This window comes from Grus americana, chromosome 3, assembly GCF_028858705.1.
Source record: "Grus americana isolate bGruAme1 chromosome 3, bGruAme1.mat, whole genome shotgun sequence".
NCBI classification, from domain to species: Eukaryota; Metazoa; Chordata; class Aves; order Gruiformes; family Gruidae; genus Grus; species Grus americana.
Window position 1 is genome coordinate 112,735,376 of NC_072854.1, and position 14,511 is coordinate 112,749,886.

Here is a 14,511-nt window from a genome sequence, read left to right on the forward strand (position 1 = left end):
CAGGAAAAAGCTTCACCTGCTCAGAGTGATCCTTATCGCCAGCTTGGCTAAAGTGAGTGGGAGCTCTTGCACCTATTATAGAATCATTTAGGTGGGAAAAGACCTTTAAGCCAGGCCAGCAGCCACCATCTTAAGCACACCAACAAGCAGCTTTTGGATGGACCTTAGAACCTCTAGGCATCACGAGCCCTAATGGGGTGGCCCTTTGCCAGCAGGTCCTGCTCAGTTCAAGTCCATGAACTTGAGGGCAGCTTGCTGCCCACTGGTTGCTTTTCCCCACATTGAACATCAGCTTGAAGGCAATGTCTGCAGGCTGTTGGAGGCTGTCCTCCTACTGTAAGGATGCAGGGCCATCTGCCAATGAGTTGTCTGAGTAGCCACACGCAACCAGGGGAGTGCCCTGGGAGCTCTGTCCCAGGAACAGCCTTCTCCATTATCAGCAGGAGCACTGCTCTGACTGTGCTGGGCCTTGCAGTGTTTCCACACACACATTTCCATCCGCCCTTGGATCCATCCATCCACCAGCTTGCGCTCACCCCGTTATTTCCATCAACAAAGCCGTGCCTCTGAGCACCAACGAGCACTGGCCCTGCACAGGTGGGGCCAGCTCAGGCTGCTGGGGCCCTTCCACCTCAGCGATGCAGGGGAGAGCTGCGCAGGACGCGGCAGAAGAAGGACGCCCCACCGCCTTTACTCCCGCCCTACGGGAGGCACTTGCGCGCAGCAGGGACCCGGGAGCCCCGGGCAGCTGCTCGGCGCCTCCCCCCGGCCGGGCGCCTACCAGCGCCGGGGCTCCGGTGGAGATGTGCCCCGGCTTGCACGCCCCTAGAGCCGCTTCCCTGTGAGGGGACACCCCACCGGGCACGGACACCGGCGCGTCCGAGCCGGCCCCGCCGAGCTGGGGCCAGGCCCCGCCGCGGACCGGTGAGGCTGGCGGCGCTGCCCCGGAAGAGCCGTTCGGCCGCAGCCCCGCCTCGCCCCCCGGGGGCGTGCCCGGCGCCGGTGTGCGGTTTCGCCAATGAGAAAAATTTGCTGCCCTGCGTCAGCGCCGCGCGGCGGCGGCGGAGGCTGTTGCTAGGCAGGCCGGCGGGGCTAGCCCAATGGGAGCAGGGCGCTGCGGCCGGGCCCGGGCGCAGGCGGCGGCGGCGGCGGCGGGCGCGGAGCGGCTGGGGCCCGGCGCTCAACATGCCCTACAAGCTGAAGAAGGAGAAGGTGCGGCGGGCGGCGGGCGGCGCCGGGGTGCCTCCTCGCGGCTCGGGCGCGGGCCGGTGACCGGCCGCCCGCTCCCGCCGCCCTCCCCGCCGCGGCCTTCCCTCGGCGCGGCCCTCGGGCGGGGGCGCGCGCGGGGCTGCGGCCGGCAGGGGGCGGGGGCGCGCGCCCGGGGCGGGCGGGGCGGGTGGTGCAGGAGGGCGGCGGGGGCGCGCGCCGGGCAGGGGGCGGGGGGAGGGGCGGCCGCCGGTGCCGGTGCCCCCGCGCGAGCCCAGCGGGGGCTGCGGCCCGCCCCGCCCCGCGCGCTCGAGTGGCGGCAGGAGGTCGCGGGGGCTGCGGGGCACGGCCGCCCCTCCCCCGCGATGCCCCTAGTGGGGGAGGTACGGCCCCACCCGTGTCCCGGCCGCGCCGCGGGGCGGCCGGCGGTGGCTGCCGGTGCCCCGCTGCCCGGCGCTGCCCGCAGGCGGGGTGGGGGCCCGGATCCGCCTCTGCCGCCGCCCGGTGCGGGCGGGCGGGCCGGGCCGGGCCCCGTGCCCGCCGGCGCTGTGGGTGCCCTGCGCCTTGTGGCTCCGGTGGGCAGCGGCGGGGCCGTGCTCCGGGGAAGGGCTGGCTGGGTGGGGGGGCACCCGTCACCCGGGGGGTGCCCGGCCGGGGTCAGCCCGCGGTGACCGGGACTGGATGTGCCCACACCGCTCCGGCTTGGGGCCGTGCCCCCGCCGCGGGCGTCCGCTGCCCGGGAAATGGCCCAGAGATCCCTTCGTGGGGGAAAGGGCTGGGGGAAGGACGGGGTACCGCAGGGGTGGAGGGGGGCTGGGTCTGTGGTAGCGCACAGCTGAACTCTGCAAAGAGATGGCTCAAATTCTGCACAAGGTGAAATTTTCTCTGAACGTCTTTTCATTGTTTCAGGAGTCTCCGAAGTCTACCAAAAGCACCACAAAGCCTGGCAGCAGCAGTAGCGGGAAGGATGGCGGGGCAGAGAATTCCGAAGAGGTAAGGCTTTCACCTTGGATACAGCAGTGTGTGCGTGCAACTCATCTTTGAGGAGGAATAATGTCTTTCATTCTAGCTGCTTCAGGCTGCTCTGCCAGATAATGTACGTCACCGGGATTTTAAGGAAACTGAGAAGACGGTAGCAAAGACTAAAGTTAAGATGAAGTTAGTTCCCCTTGAAAGTTGGCCCAAAGGGAACAGTGACTATGGAGGAGACAGGATGAGTCTCATACCCTACAGCCCTGCAAAAAGAGATTTGGCACAAAGCTGACGGCGAGCGCCACTCGCAGAGGTGGGCAGAGCGTGGTAAAGTTGGCTGCAGAGAGGGAAGAGCCACGGTTATCGAGGAGGAAGCCTGACAGACGGGAGCAGCTTCCTTGCTGCTTCAGAGCAAAGTGCAATAAACTCTGTTGTCACCTTCTGTCAGAGCAGGAGGGTAGTGAGAAGAATAGAAAAGGAATATGTTCTTCTGAAGTATTTTCTGGGGTAGTGAGATTAGGAAGTAATGGATAGGACACCTGAAAGAATAGAGGTAAACTGCTAGAGATCAAACGATACTCCTGTGGTGTAACAGCCTTGTTGCTGAACACAGCGTTACTCACAGGAAGGCACAGTCTGTATTCCCAGCTGCGCAGAGCCTCTTTCGCTCTCAATTTTGATGTTGCCAAGCTAGATGCGTTCGAATGGCCTCAGCAGAACGCGATAATATGATAAGCTGTGCTTAGAATTAGCAAAACTTTGGGTAAACTGGAACTTTTCTGGTAAACTTGAGTTTGTCCAGCACTCAGTGTGGTTGTGGATTTTTGGATGTGGCTCAGAAGAGCGTTGTACACGCGTCCAAGGAAGCATGCATATGTGTGTAGTTTGGTATTATTTTTTAATGCTGCAGTTTGGCAAACAAGCTGTGCCACTTCTGTGTCCGTAGAAGCCTGTGTGCTCGAGTCTTGTCTGGAACACGTTGCACTCATAATTTGGAAGATTTGGTATAGGAGATATGTAAGGCTGATGAAGACTTGGAAGAAATCTTTAGTTCAGTGGGATGGTCGTAGTCAAAATAAGGTTATTTTAGAATCTCATTCAAAGCATAGATCTGTGTTGCAGAGCCTCAGAAAATATCCCTACTACTAGCCACTGGGTTTCAGAGTCCAAGCCGTGCTCATGCCTAACCTTCCATGTGGCCAGCAAGGCATCAGAAGCTGAGTTAGTTTGCCTTGGAGCAGGTAGCAGTTTTGTAGATCCTCTTTTTATATCCCATCCTAATCTTGGTGTCTGCCCATTTTATTTTGTATATACAGCTGAAAACAGCTTGCTGGGAGAGCTATCTGCCAGCTCTGAGGAAGTGAGAGAACTGCCTTGGCATCACAGGGTCAGGCTTACCTTTTATTTGTTTGGCGCTCTTTGTCTGCTGAGTTCACGGTCCGCAATGCGAGGGTGACGAATAGCCATCAAAGCAGGGCACTCTGATGTCCCCATCCAAATCAGCAGTGGGCTGTGGCGCTGCTCTCCTGGTTACTGGTGCAGTAAGAAAGGAAGAATAGCGCAGGCTACAAGCTTCCTTCTGTGACCTGAAATGGCACGTAATGTCTGGTTTTGCCTGGGTGCAGAAGAAACTTAGAAGTCATATGTCTAACCTTCCCTCCCACAAAACATACCCTGCCACTTCCTCATACTCCAAACAAAATCCAGCCCTTTTTTAAGATGGAAGGCTGGGTCTCCTTTGATCCTAGGAACAGAGAGCAGAGCAGAAAGGAGACACCTCTGCAGTGTGCACTGCCACAGGTCTCCTCTCCCTTTCCCTGTTGAGTTTGCAGTGAAGTTTGTTCTCTCTTGGTGCTTTCCTGTCTCCGGACTGCTCTGCTGCAGAATGGAAGAGAGCTCTTTGCTTGATAAGAAGAAATGTATACCAGTCTGAATGCGATTTTCCTGCTCTTCAGGAAGCACAGAAAGGTATTTTGACTTTCACATTGGGGGACCACAAGGAATTAGGTAACGTATGCTGGGAGTGAGTCTCCTTCCTTGTGTCAGAAGCAGGAGGTGGTTTGACTCGTGATCCACCAGGAGTGGTATTGCCTGGTGGGGTTGATGGGCTGAGCCTCGCCTGGATGCCACCTGGATGCCTCTGCTGCCATTGTGAGAATTCTGTGCCCTGTAAATTCCTCCATGGAGTTGTGGTTGGCTGGTTGCCTTCTCTAAGGTGAAAGTTGTGTGGACCAAAGAGAATTTTCTTTCATAATTCAATAGATGCTTAATGGGCTTGCAGCAGGAGAGCAGCATTTAGGCAGCCCTCTTCCAGTATGCGCTTTCCTCTCTCGCACCATGCTCCAAGGAGCAGGGGAGGACTCAGCCCTAATTTATCCTGGTACCAGAAAGTTGTGACTTGTTTTGCAGACAAGTTGTCTGGCTGGTGGAATGAGTAAAGCTTGTTGAAGAGCAGCTCTGGTTTGACAGATCAGAGCAAGTGCAGTGGATGAGGACCTCCTCTGGGGATCTATGTGGAGGGAGATGAAGAGGGTAGGAGTCAGTCCAGAAACCCTTAAGCATAGTGCTTTGTTCTCTGCAGTGAAGGAGCTTTTAGTGGAGCTGATCTGGAAGGGCAGATATGTTCAAAAGCAGACGCATCCCCACAAGGGAAGGCAAGTGTTTGAGTTCCCTTGTAAGTACAGGGGTAGTGCAGTGCTCTTTTAGATGCCCATCTTAGGGTGAAGCTATCTGAGGTGAAGAGCCAGCAGAGCTTGGCCAGCCCCTGGCTTTGGGGGCTTTGCTCAGGAAGAGATGGGAGCAGTGGAGGAAAACACAAGAGAGAGAGTGGGAAATAAAAGGTTTGTTTAGTTCATTCCCTCTGGAACATGATGAAGATATGAATGGAGAGAATTTCTGCATGGCTATTTAAGGAGAAAAAAGAAATAATATCAGAGACCAGGGCAGCGTTGAATGAGAGGATGAGAAAGAGTTACTCCTCCTGGCCAGAAAGACTGGGAGAGGCAGCTGGGTGGGGAAGAGAGTTAATGACCTGGAAGTGGGAGCAGGGATTAGCAGCAGCAGTAAAGAGGAGAGAGGGGTTGCTCTGCAGCCTCAAGGGCAGCTTGGAGCCTCGCTGATGAGATTTGCAGCTCTGGGAGAGGGTGCTCCTTTTCACTGAGCTGCTGTATTACGTGTTTTGCAGATATCTCCATGGGGCTTGTTACTGCAGTACCTGGAGTTCATTATTCAGAGACAGGCGTTACAGTGTGTTGATGTTACTTCTGAGGCAGAGAGCTTGATTTTAATAGGGAGGCTGTGTAACAGCAGACAAAGAAAGCAGGTACTGACTTGAGGGATGGGAAGGGAAGAGTCATCTGAGGAGGAGGAGCTGAGAGCAGATCTGGGCTGAGAAGCTTAGCAAGCAGGGGATGCTCAAGGGACCAGTGAGGCAGAAGGGCTTTCCGAGTGGTGATGCACCCAGCTGCGGTAGGAATGCCTGCAGAGGTGAGGTCATGCATGGGTAGGAGAGCAGAGAGGAAGCTGGCACAGCTCAGGGTGGCCTGGGGAAGAGGGTCTCTGTCCCTTGGGAGCCCGGGGTGAAGAGAAGTGGCACAGAGCAAGCCCAGAGGCCTGGGGCTCATTGACTTGTGCAGGCAAGTTCCTAGCAAAGAGGAGAGGTGGTGGGAACCAGTGGGGAGGAAGTGCTATGAAGCCAGGGAGCCTGTGCTTGGGGGAGTTCGAATGTGGTTGCAATTGGGGCTGGCCCGTCCTGTTGGTATGAGTAGCTGCTCCACCGCAGCGGGAAAGGTGGGGCTGCCGCACCGTGCTTGGGCGAACAGCTTTGTGCTGTTCTCCAGTCGCTTCAGCACGTGCAGCGTAACATCCGCTGGCAAACAGCATCTCCCAAGTAGCCGGCTTTGCCGTGGTGGTGTGAGCCCCGCCTGTCAGGAAGGGGCTGAGCCTGGTCAGGTAGATATGTGCCTGCAGCCATGTAACGGTCAGCTGGTGTTGATGTTGGGGAAACAGTCTGTGAGGTTGATACCTGTGCATTAAGATAAAAGCTTTCTGGTGTAGCAGTCTGCTGTGTTTTCAGGGATGGAAACTTCAGTGAAGAAAGTGTTTAGGATACTTAAAACAAGCCTCTTCTGATTCATGTGGCCAAGGTTGAAGGCAGGACAGCAGACCTGCCATAGGAAGCACCTCCTGAAAGCAAGTATTCAGCTTGATGTCAGAAAGTCCATATAGAAGCAATCCATCCTAAAACCCTCTGAGCGCTGCAGCATAAGAGTATATCTGACCTCCCCCATCATCTGATTTTCTCTAGCAAACTCAGCTGTGTGATTTTTGCATTTATTTCTTAAATAACTAGCAGGTAAACCTGAAGCTGTGTTTGTGCCAGCTGTTGAAGACTGTAGAAGCTGGCGGCAAGGATTTTTCCACACCCCTGATGAAGGCAGTGTGGCCGCAGCCTGTTAGCATGCGGTACACACACCATGCTTAGAACATTTGCCTGTGGCATTTCTGGGTGGGTGGGGAGTGCACAGGCATGTCCTGTCAGCTAGGAGGGCCCATGTGTCCTGCTTCCCTCAGTGCTACCTGAGGCCAGCGATGCATCTTTTGTTTCTCTGTACCATCTTTCCTCCACACTGGCTCAACATTCAGATTTTGCCCTTCCTCCCTGTGGAAGGAGAGTGATGCAGAGTAGAGGACTGGCCTTCCCAAAAGCATCTGGACAACATCTGAGTGACTCATGGTGCCCTGATACCCAAATATTCAGGGTGAGGAATGAACTCCTCACCCTTGGAGGGTTGTCAGCCTGACTTAACTGAGACCACTGTTCAGGATAAGTTGCCTCGAAGTTGTAGTCTGAGCCTGCTTTGTCTGGCAGAGGCAGACACAGTTGTTTTCATCACAAGCTCATCTTGGTCCCTCCTCATCGTAGGACAATGCTGCTCCATAAAAGGAACGAGATCAAATCTAAAGTGAAGAGAGTTCATATCTCGTTGTCTCCCCCGCACCTTGGCTTGGACCTGAGCTTGAAACAGAACCACTTAAGATTTCGTTCAAGCAGAGCCAGCCCAGAACCAAAATATTTCTGGTTCAAAGTAACGGCTTGACAAAACAATTGGTGTTTCATACTTGGCGCTGTTTTTCACAGGCAGTCTTTGCACTTACTTTACAGATCCTAATCTGTACAGCAGTGTCTCCTTGCAGGCAGCTTTCCCTATTCCTACCTTGCTGCCTCCCCACGTGCTGTAGGTGCCGTAACTGTTGCACTGTGCTGCACCTCTTTGGAAGTCATCAGGACTCAGTTCAGGGTAAAGCTGTGCAGGGAAAGCTGCAGCTCAGCTGCTCCTTGCAGGAAGAGACTGGCCATATCTCATTTGGAGGAGAGCTTTGATGAGCTTCTGCATTGTTGGTGCTTTCCCTCAGCATCCTGCCAGCCGGTGTTCAGGAGAGGTGTGTGTTTGTTCCACTGCGCTGTATGTGGCAGCTGGGCGTTTGTGGGGGACGAAAGGGGTGATGTCCAAGGATTTCACCCACCTCTGCTCCCCATCCATTGTGCTATCCCTGTTGCGTCCTAAAGAGCTTCACCCTGGAGCTCCTTGGCTTCATGTGCCAGCAGGAAGGAGGTGGCAGAGCTGAGGAAGGGACTGTTGCTGGGCTCATGCAGCAGAGCCAGCGTAGCTGAGTGCTGTCTCCAGCTGAGCCCTCTGCTATAGGCTTGCTGGCGGGATGTTGCCCTCTTCCATATTATGTTTTCCATGGGTCAGTGTGGTGTTAAAGGGTCACTTATTGAGCCATTATGGCCCAAGTGGGACTTGAACCAGCAGAGCTTCAGCAAGGTCAGAATGGAGCTGAGCTGAGCAAACACTAGCTTGAGTTTCTGGTCACCTGCTAAAATTAAGAAAGCGCCTCTGTAAATGCTGTTTAACAAGCATGAAGTGGAGAGGATGTCTGCTGGAGGAAAGTGCAGGCAAAGAGTTTGTGTGGCTAAAAGGGGTGGTGTGGAAAAAGCAAATCGACAGGAGGAGTCCTGACAGCAGTGAGGCTGAGAGAAGGTGAAGATGGAAGGGGCAGCCAGGATGGGTTGGGAGAGCCCACAGCCTGGGACCTAAGGTTTGGGTATGGCCTGTGTGGTTTGTAGACTAGCAGCTCCTGGTCTATGGATACGGCAATGATTTTAGTGGTCTTTGCTATTGTCTTTCCAGGGCTGTCATGTCTGCTCTGTACCACATGCTGCTTTGCTTTTTCCTGCACAAGGATAAGGAAGCAACTTGCTAGTTTTCAAAGCTTGTTGTACAAAGTGCTATAATAAGAGGCAGCAGCACACTGAGACTTCTGTTTGGACCATGGAAAGTTGTTATTTCTGCTTTTTTGTGTCAACAAACTCCTGTAACTTGCTGCAATACATGGTTTTGCTTTCCACATCCCTAGTACCCAGTGTGCCGAGAGGCTCCAGTGTCTTTGTGGTACCTCACAGATATGAGTAAAACTAATGTTCACTTTGCAGGTATGCTGCAAATGCAACCAGTGGGTCTAGAGCCCTGCAGGAGTGGGTGAGATGCACTGAATTGCAAGTGCAACAGTGAAAAACGTGCCCAGTTTCTTCAGTCCAAGAAGATGCTCATGGTATCTGATTGCTTGTGAGGCTTGCAGGTAACAGCTTATGAGTTGTTTTACTCTTTTCTCACTCATCAGGCCCAGCAGCCTCAGCAGCAGCCACCGCAGCAGCAGCCACCTTCAAATAAGCGGCCCAGTAACAGCGCTCCCCCACCAACCCAGCTGAATAAGATTAAGTACTCAGGGGGACCCCAGATTGTGAAGAAGGAGCGCCGGCACAGCTCTTCTCGCTTCAATCTGAGCAAAAACCGGGAACTGCAAAAGCTCCCAGCCCTTAAAGGTAAAGAAGCTGTGGGGTGGGGGGGAACAACTTGCGTGACAAGCTGCACCTTCTCCAGGCAGAGTATGGTGGTGTAAAGTCTCTTCCCAAAGTGACCCTGGCAGTGTCCTGCTAACCTCCTGCTGGCAGTGCAGCAGGGATGGCTCTGGGAAAGGTGCTTGGCTTGGCAGCAGGTTGAGAATTGATGGATAGCCTAAAAGAAAAGGAGGATACTCAATGCGAACTTCAGTACTTACCTTTCCATTTGAACTGATTTAAACCCTCATGCTTATATGTACTTCGGATCGCCTCAGATTCTTCAGCAGGTTGTGCAGGAAGGTGGTGAATGCAGAGACCTTGGTGCAGACTGCTCTTGGTTGCTACAGCCACCCGTTCCTTGGGAGACGACCAGGCCGCCTCCTCCTTGTGTTTCCATTGCAAATTATGGTAGTGCTATTGAACCTGTCCACATTAGGGCAATTACTCTGCATTAGCAGTTAGTCTACATAATGGTGCAATTAAACATGACTTAAGTGTGGATAAGGAGAAAGCATTTTCAGCAGTCACTCAGCCAGACCCATTGCTGACATTGCTCACAGAAACAGGCAGTCCTTTTAGGAAGGGCGACTGCCTTGCAGCTCAGCAGCCGTTCTGCAGGCAAGAGGTGAGTTTGCCTGATTGACCTTAGCAGTGCATGGTTTCCAGTGGCAACATATCAAAAAGAGAATGCTGTTAATACAGGACCTCTGCCAGCTTGGTGCCTCTCTTCTGGACTGCTCTCTGGGAGGAGGGTTAGCCTACAGTGTGCTCTGCCCAGCTCTCTCTGCAACTGTGGGGTACAGAGCATGGGCATCACTGATCTGTGATGGGAGCTAGTCAAGTGAGTTCCTTTTCCAGCGTACCTTGTGCTGGGAAGGGATCAGTGCTTATCAGATCAGAAACCACTACCATGTTTGAAATCTCCTTATGGGATGGTTGCTCCAGAGGCCTTGCAATCCCTCTGCCTCCACTGCCCCATCTTCGTAGTGGGGATAGCACTGCCTCTCCCTCTTCTCCCACCAGCTCAAGGGGGACTGTGACAGGGGAGGGGGAATGCAGGACAGGGAGCAAGCCACACTGATACCTGGGCAAACCAGGAGGATGTTCTGCCTATCTCCAAGGACAGACATCCCTGTTTTCTCTGACAGATGCTCCTCCACACGAACGAGAAGAGCTTTTCATCCAGAAGCTGCGGCAGTGCTGTGTGCTTTTTGACTTCATCTCTGACCCTCTCAGTGACCTGAAGTTCAAGGAGGTGAAGCGAGCAGGTCTCAACGAGATGGTGGAATACATCACACACAACCGTGATGTTGTCACTGAGGCCATCTATCCTGAAGCTGTTATCATGGTAGGGCATGGGGCCAGTACGTGCTTGTGTGCCAAAGAAATAGGGACTGTTCAGAAGCATGGAGGGGAGGAGGGGATAGGGATTTGTCAGAGAGGAGTGTGACCCCAGTCCTACCCCTTCCTTATTACATGCCCACCCCTAGAAAGAAAAGAAGGTGGGGGGCGTGACAGTGCCTGGTGTAGGGAGAGGTGGAAGCTCTTGTCTCCGGCACAGACTGCACTTGTGGAGTTCATATGCAGACTGTAACCCTACAGCCTCTTGGGAGGGATCTGTTTGTGGGCACAGCTATGGCAAATCACAATGTGTTGCTCTGCAGTGAAGGATTTGCTATGGGGAGGACCATCGTGAGGTGCAGGGATGTCATTCATACACCTTTTCACTCACCTCAGTTTTCAGTGAACCTCTTCCGGACACTCCCGCCATCATCCAATCCTACAGGCGCGGAGTTTGACCCTGAGGAAGATGAGCCTACATTAGAGGCTGCCTGGCCGCACCTTCAGGTGAGGAGGAGGAGGAGTGGGTGTGCCGATATAGATCTGGTGAATTTATCTCCAGGAAGTCAAGAGTCCATGTAGTGCTGGAGCCTGCCAGCCCTGCTGCTTCCCCAGGCTGTGAGGGTTATCGGTGTGGGGATGGGGAGGGACCAGGCCTGCCACCCGTGGGTCAGAGGTGGCTTGTAGGCAATGCAAGCAGCAGGGGTGTCCTGGAAACAGGCTGACAGCTGTATGCAGCATTCACCTGCAGATGGCTGTAGTCCCACATGGCCCTGAGGTAGGCTGGGAGTGAACACTTTACTGGGAGTGAGGGAGTTGTGCCGTATTGCCTATATAAGAAGCAATTCCCAGCAGTGTTAATGTCCCTCCCGAAGACTCAAGAGCCCTCATCCTCTGGGCTTCAGCAGCGTTGGAGACAACACCCGTGTCTGCTTCAGCACTCCTCTCCTTGGCTGGCTCCCTGGGAGGCACGTGGAGGAAGAGAACTGTTTGGTGCCAAAGCAAAGCCTGTTCTGGCACCTGCTAATGTATCTCCTGTATGCTGGCTGTAATTCAGTTGCGTTAACTGGGAGCAAACTTTTACCAGAAAAGATAGGAAACTGGAGGGGAGGAAGAGGGGAAAGGAGCCAAGGATATTTGCATTAGGCTCTGTGTCCGGGGAAATAGGCTTTAAGACAAACTAAGTGAAAAGGATTATGAAAGCAACAGTGGGCATGGTTTAGCAGAGCTCAGCAGTGGAAGTCAGGAGGTAAAGCTTGTAGGGGTCTCCCCAGGCACTTGCACAGAGATGTGTTGTCAAGCAGACAGAGGCAGAACAAGAGCCAGGCACAGCAAAATGAAGCAGAAAATACAGAGAGGAAATAAGGTGCAGTTCTGCAGCAGTGGTTAATCACTTCTCACTGCTGCAGTTGACATAGGGATGTAAGCATCGACAGAAATGGCGTGTCCTCAGCGCCAGAGTGCTATGAATGCTAGGAAGCATTTCTTTCTCAGAGTGAAATCAGCAGCAGCCAGCATGGGTTTGTGGCAAGTGTGTGCTGAGTTTCTTGGTCATCATCTCAGGTTTTTTCTGTGCTGCTGTCCTTGGCAGCTGGGCCCTACCCATGGATGGGTGGCTCCATAGCTCCTTCAACGCCAGAGTCAGGCCTTTGGGATGCAGCGATCTTGTGTGGCCTAGAGGCCTCTCAAAAGCACTAGGCAGGGTCGGCCCTGGAATGGACTCGTCCCTCTAGGAGGACAGCAGGACCAGAAGTTGCTCTTTCAGTGCTGATAGCCTTCTTAAAGCAAGCTGCTCTTTGTTGTCTAAGTAGGACACAGCATGCAGCTCCCATGGCTTAGCAGGACCAAGCCAATCTGGAGTCAGTCCCCAGGAGGCAGAGGACACAATGTGTTTTGCTGGGGTCCATTTAATTTTTCAGCTTTTCTGTTCTTCCCTGGTGTGTCTCAAGGGCTTCCAATGAAGCCTGAGCCTTTGCCATCTCCTCTGGAGGTTTCTGTACTCTGTAGAACATGGGAAAAGCGTTTCCCAGGCCTAGTGTCTTCATCTGAGTAGGTGGCCATTGTCTTTGGTGGGACCTGAGGTGATGAGATCTCATGCAGACTTGGGGCAGTTATGTGCCACTGGCCCGCTGCCCATCAGAGCAAAGGCAGCTGAGTTGATCCCACTGGGTGCGGAAACACAGGTTTCTGTGTTTTCTCTGCTCACATTTAAGCTTCCCAGCCTTTCCCCAAATCCTTAAGGAGAAGGAAAACATTTAAAATCTGAAGTAAACACCAGTGAGAGAACATTGGGGATTTCTAAGTGATCTCTCCTTCTCCCCCCATAGCTGGTGTATGAGTTCTTCCTCCGGTTCCTGGAATCGCCTGACTTTCAACCAAACGTAGCCAAGAAATACATTGACCAGAAGTTTGTACTATCTGTAAGTAATCGTTGCCCCTGCAACTGTGTACCACCTTTATGAAGGACATGCAGCAGATTTTGGTGAAGGGTTTATGCAAACAGTCCAGCTTTGTCAGCAGGTGCTCAATGATGTGGGCTTTCTATTTTTCCTTTGTCTAGTCTTGAATGAGCAGCCAGAATTCTCTGTGCAGGGTAAGAGTGTACGCGAGCTGTAGTCCCTGGAACTCATCACTCAATGTAGAGGTGGAGAGGGGCACTGGGTACAGGGGAAGTCTGGGTACATGCAGCTTTGTAGAGCATGCAGGCCATCACTGTACTTTTGAAGACAAAAAGTGCTGATGGCTCCAGCTTGTGACTAGGAGGCTGCATGTTTCAGGGAAGTGACGACTGTGCTCAGGGTGCCGAAGGCATCACTGAGCTAAAAGAGCCACTTTTACCGAGCAGGAGCAGTGCTCATTGTTGCTGGTAGCTTTGTCCAGACAGGCAGTATGCAGATGCTGACCAAATTTCTCTCCCCGCAGCTGCTGGATCTCTTTGACAGTGAAGACCCCAGAGAACGAGACTTCCTAAAGACTATTCTGCACAGGATCTATGGGAAGTTCCTTGGTCTGCGAGCATATGTGAGGCGGCAGATCAACAATATATTTTACAGGTGAGATGTTTCTTAGTGCCACTGGTCTACTGAGTGAGTGGGACAATCCACTGAGATGAATTTGGGGCACTAGGCTGTGATTCTCTCTGATCCAGACTGTGATTAGCTAAGTGACTCAGTTATGTCAGACTACTTCGGTAGGGATAGCATTCACTTGTGCTTAAGAGCAATGAGGATGGGATAGTGCTGTCTTCAGCGCACATAGCAAATGTTGTGACCTGTGAGCTTTAGCTGATCTGGGGGCCGTGAATTTATTTGCTTCTGTCTCTTACACCTTGCCCTGTTGTCTTGGAGTTCTGTTATTTGCTATGAAACTAGCCATCTCCAGTGTTTTTCCTTCATTTTGTTCACCAAACTGTATCCAGAGTTTGGCAATGACCTCTCATTTTTCTCTTCCCTTTAGGTTCATCTATGAAACAGAGCACCACAATGGGATTGCAGAGCTGCTGGAGATCCTGGGAAGGTAAGGGCACTTTTGGAAGTCCCAGAGGGCCCATAGTTAGTGAGGCCTCCCAGCCTGGTGTGCTGCGTGAGCTGGCAGTGCCTTCCTTCGGCGGTTCTTGCAGAAGCCACCTCTTTCAGAGGATCTCAGTCTGACAAAGTGCACAGTGAAAGTACTCTCCAGCCTGCCGATAAATGCAGTGGTAGCCTTCTCTTCCCCAGACTTGTCTCCTGTTGTTTTGCATTTGAGTCCAGTCACACTTGGTGTCTTGCCTCAGCAGGCAGTAAAAGAGAAGAGTTCCTCACAGCCCTGAGAAGCCTTAGCAGTAGGCAGCCTTCTTCATGGCTTCAGCAGCCCTTCTGTTTGTAGCCCTCTCTTATGCCGCCATCCTCCTGTCCTGTAAAGTACGAGCCTTGAGGATGGGGCTGCCTCAATACTGGCCTTCCCCAGAGGTTCTGCTTAAGTGTGTGGGGGCTCAGCCCAGCACAGGACAGAGCAGAGCTCAGGCCCCATCAGAGATGTTCCTCTGTCGTGCCTGCTGAGGAAACACTCTGGCTGAGCATGGTATGCAGGTTGGACCCCATGCTTCTTCT

The 14,511-nt window shown here is 53.3% G+C and overlaps 1 protein-coding gene across 4 annotated transcripts in view; it reads left to right on the top strand.

The window, feature by feature from the left end:
* Positions 1–1,053: 1,053 nt before the first annotated feature.
* PPP2R5D (protein phosphatase 2 regulatory subunit B'delta) overlaps positions 1,054–14,511 on the top strand; it is a 31,028-nt gene continuing 17,570 nt past the window's right edge. For 3 of the 4 annotated variants that reach the window (XM_054822926.1, XM_054822928.1, XM_054822929.1), the window contains exons 1-8: positions 1,054–1,212; positions 2,116–2,199; positions 8,863–9,064; positions 10,231–10,430; positions 10,820–10,930; positions 12,751–12,843; positions 13,346–13,476; positions 13,880–13,939. In XM_054822926.1, coding sequence (XP_054678901.1) covers positions 1,186–1,212; positions 2,116–2,199; positions 8,863–9,064; positions 10,231–10,430; positions 10,820–10,930; positions 12,751–12,843; positions 13,346–13,476; positions 13,880–13,939 — 908 coding nt within the window. In that variant the 5' untranslated portion in view covers positions 1,054–1,185. Of the gene's footprint in view, positions 1,213–1,447; positions 1,590–2,115; positions 2,200–8,862; positions 9,065–10,230; positions 10,431–10,819; positions 10,931–12,750; positions 12,844–13,345; positions 13,477–13,879; positions 13,940–14,511 lie in introns of those variants that run through there. The other variant, XM_054822927.1, reaches the window with a different exon arrangement.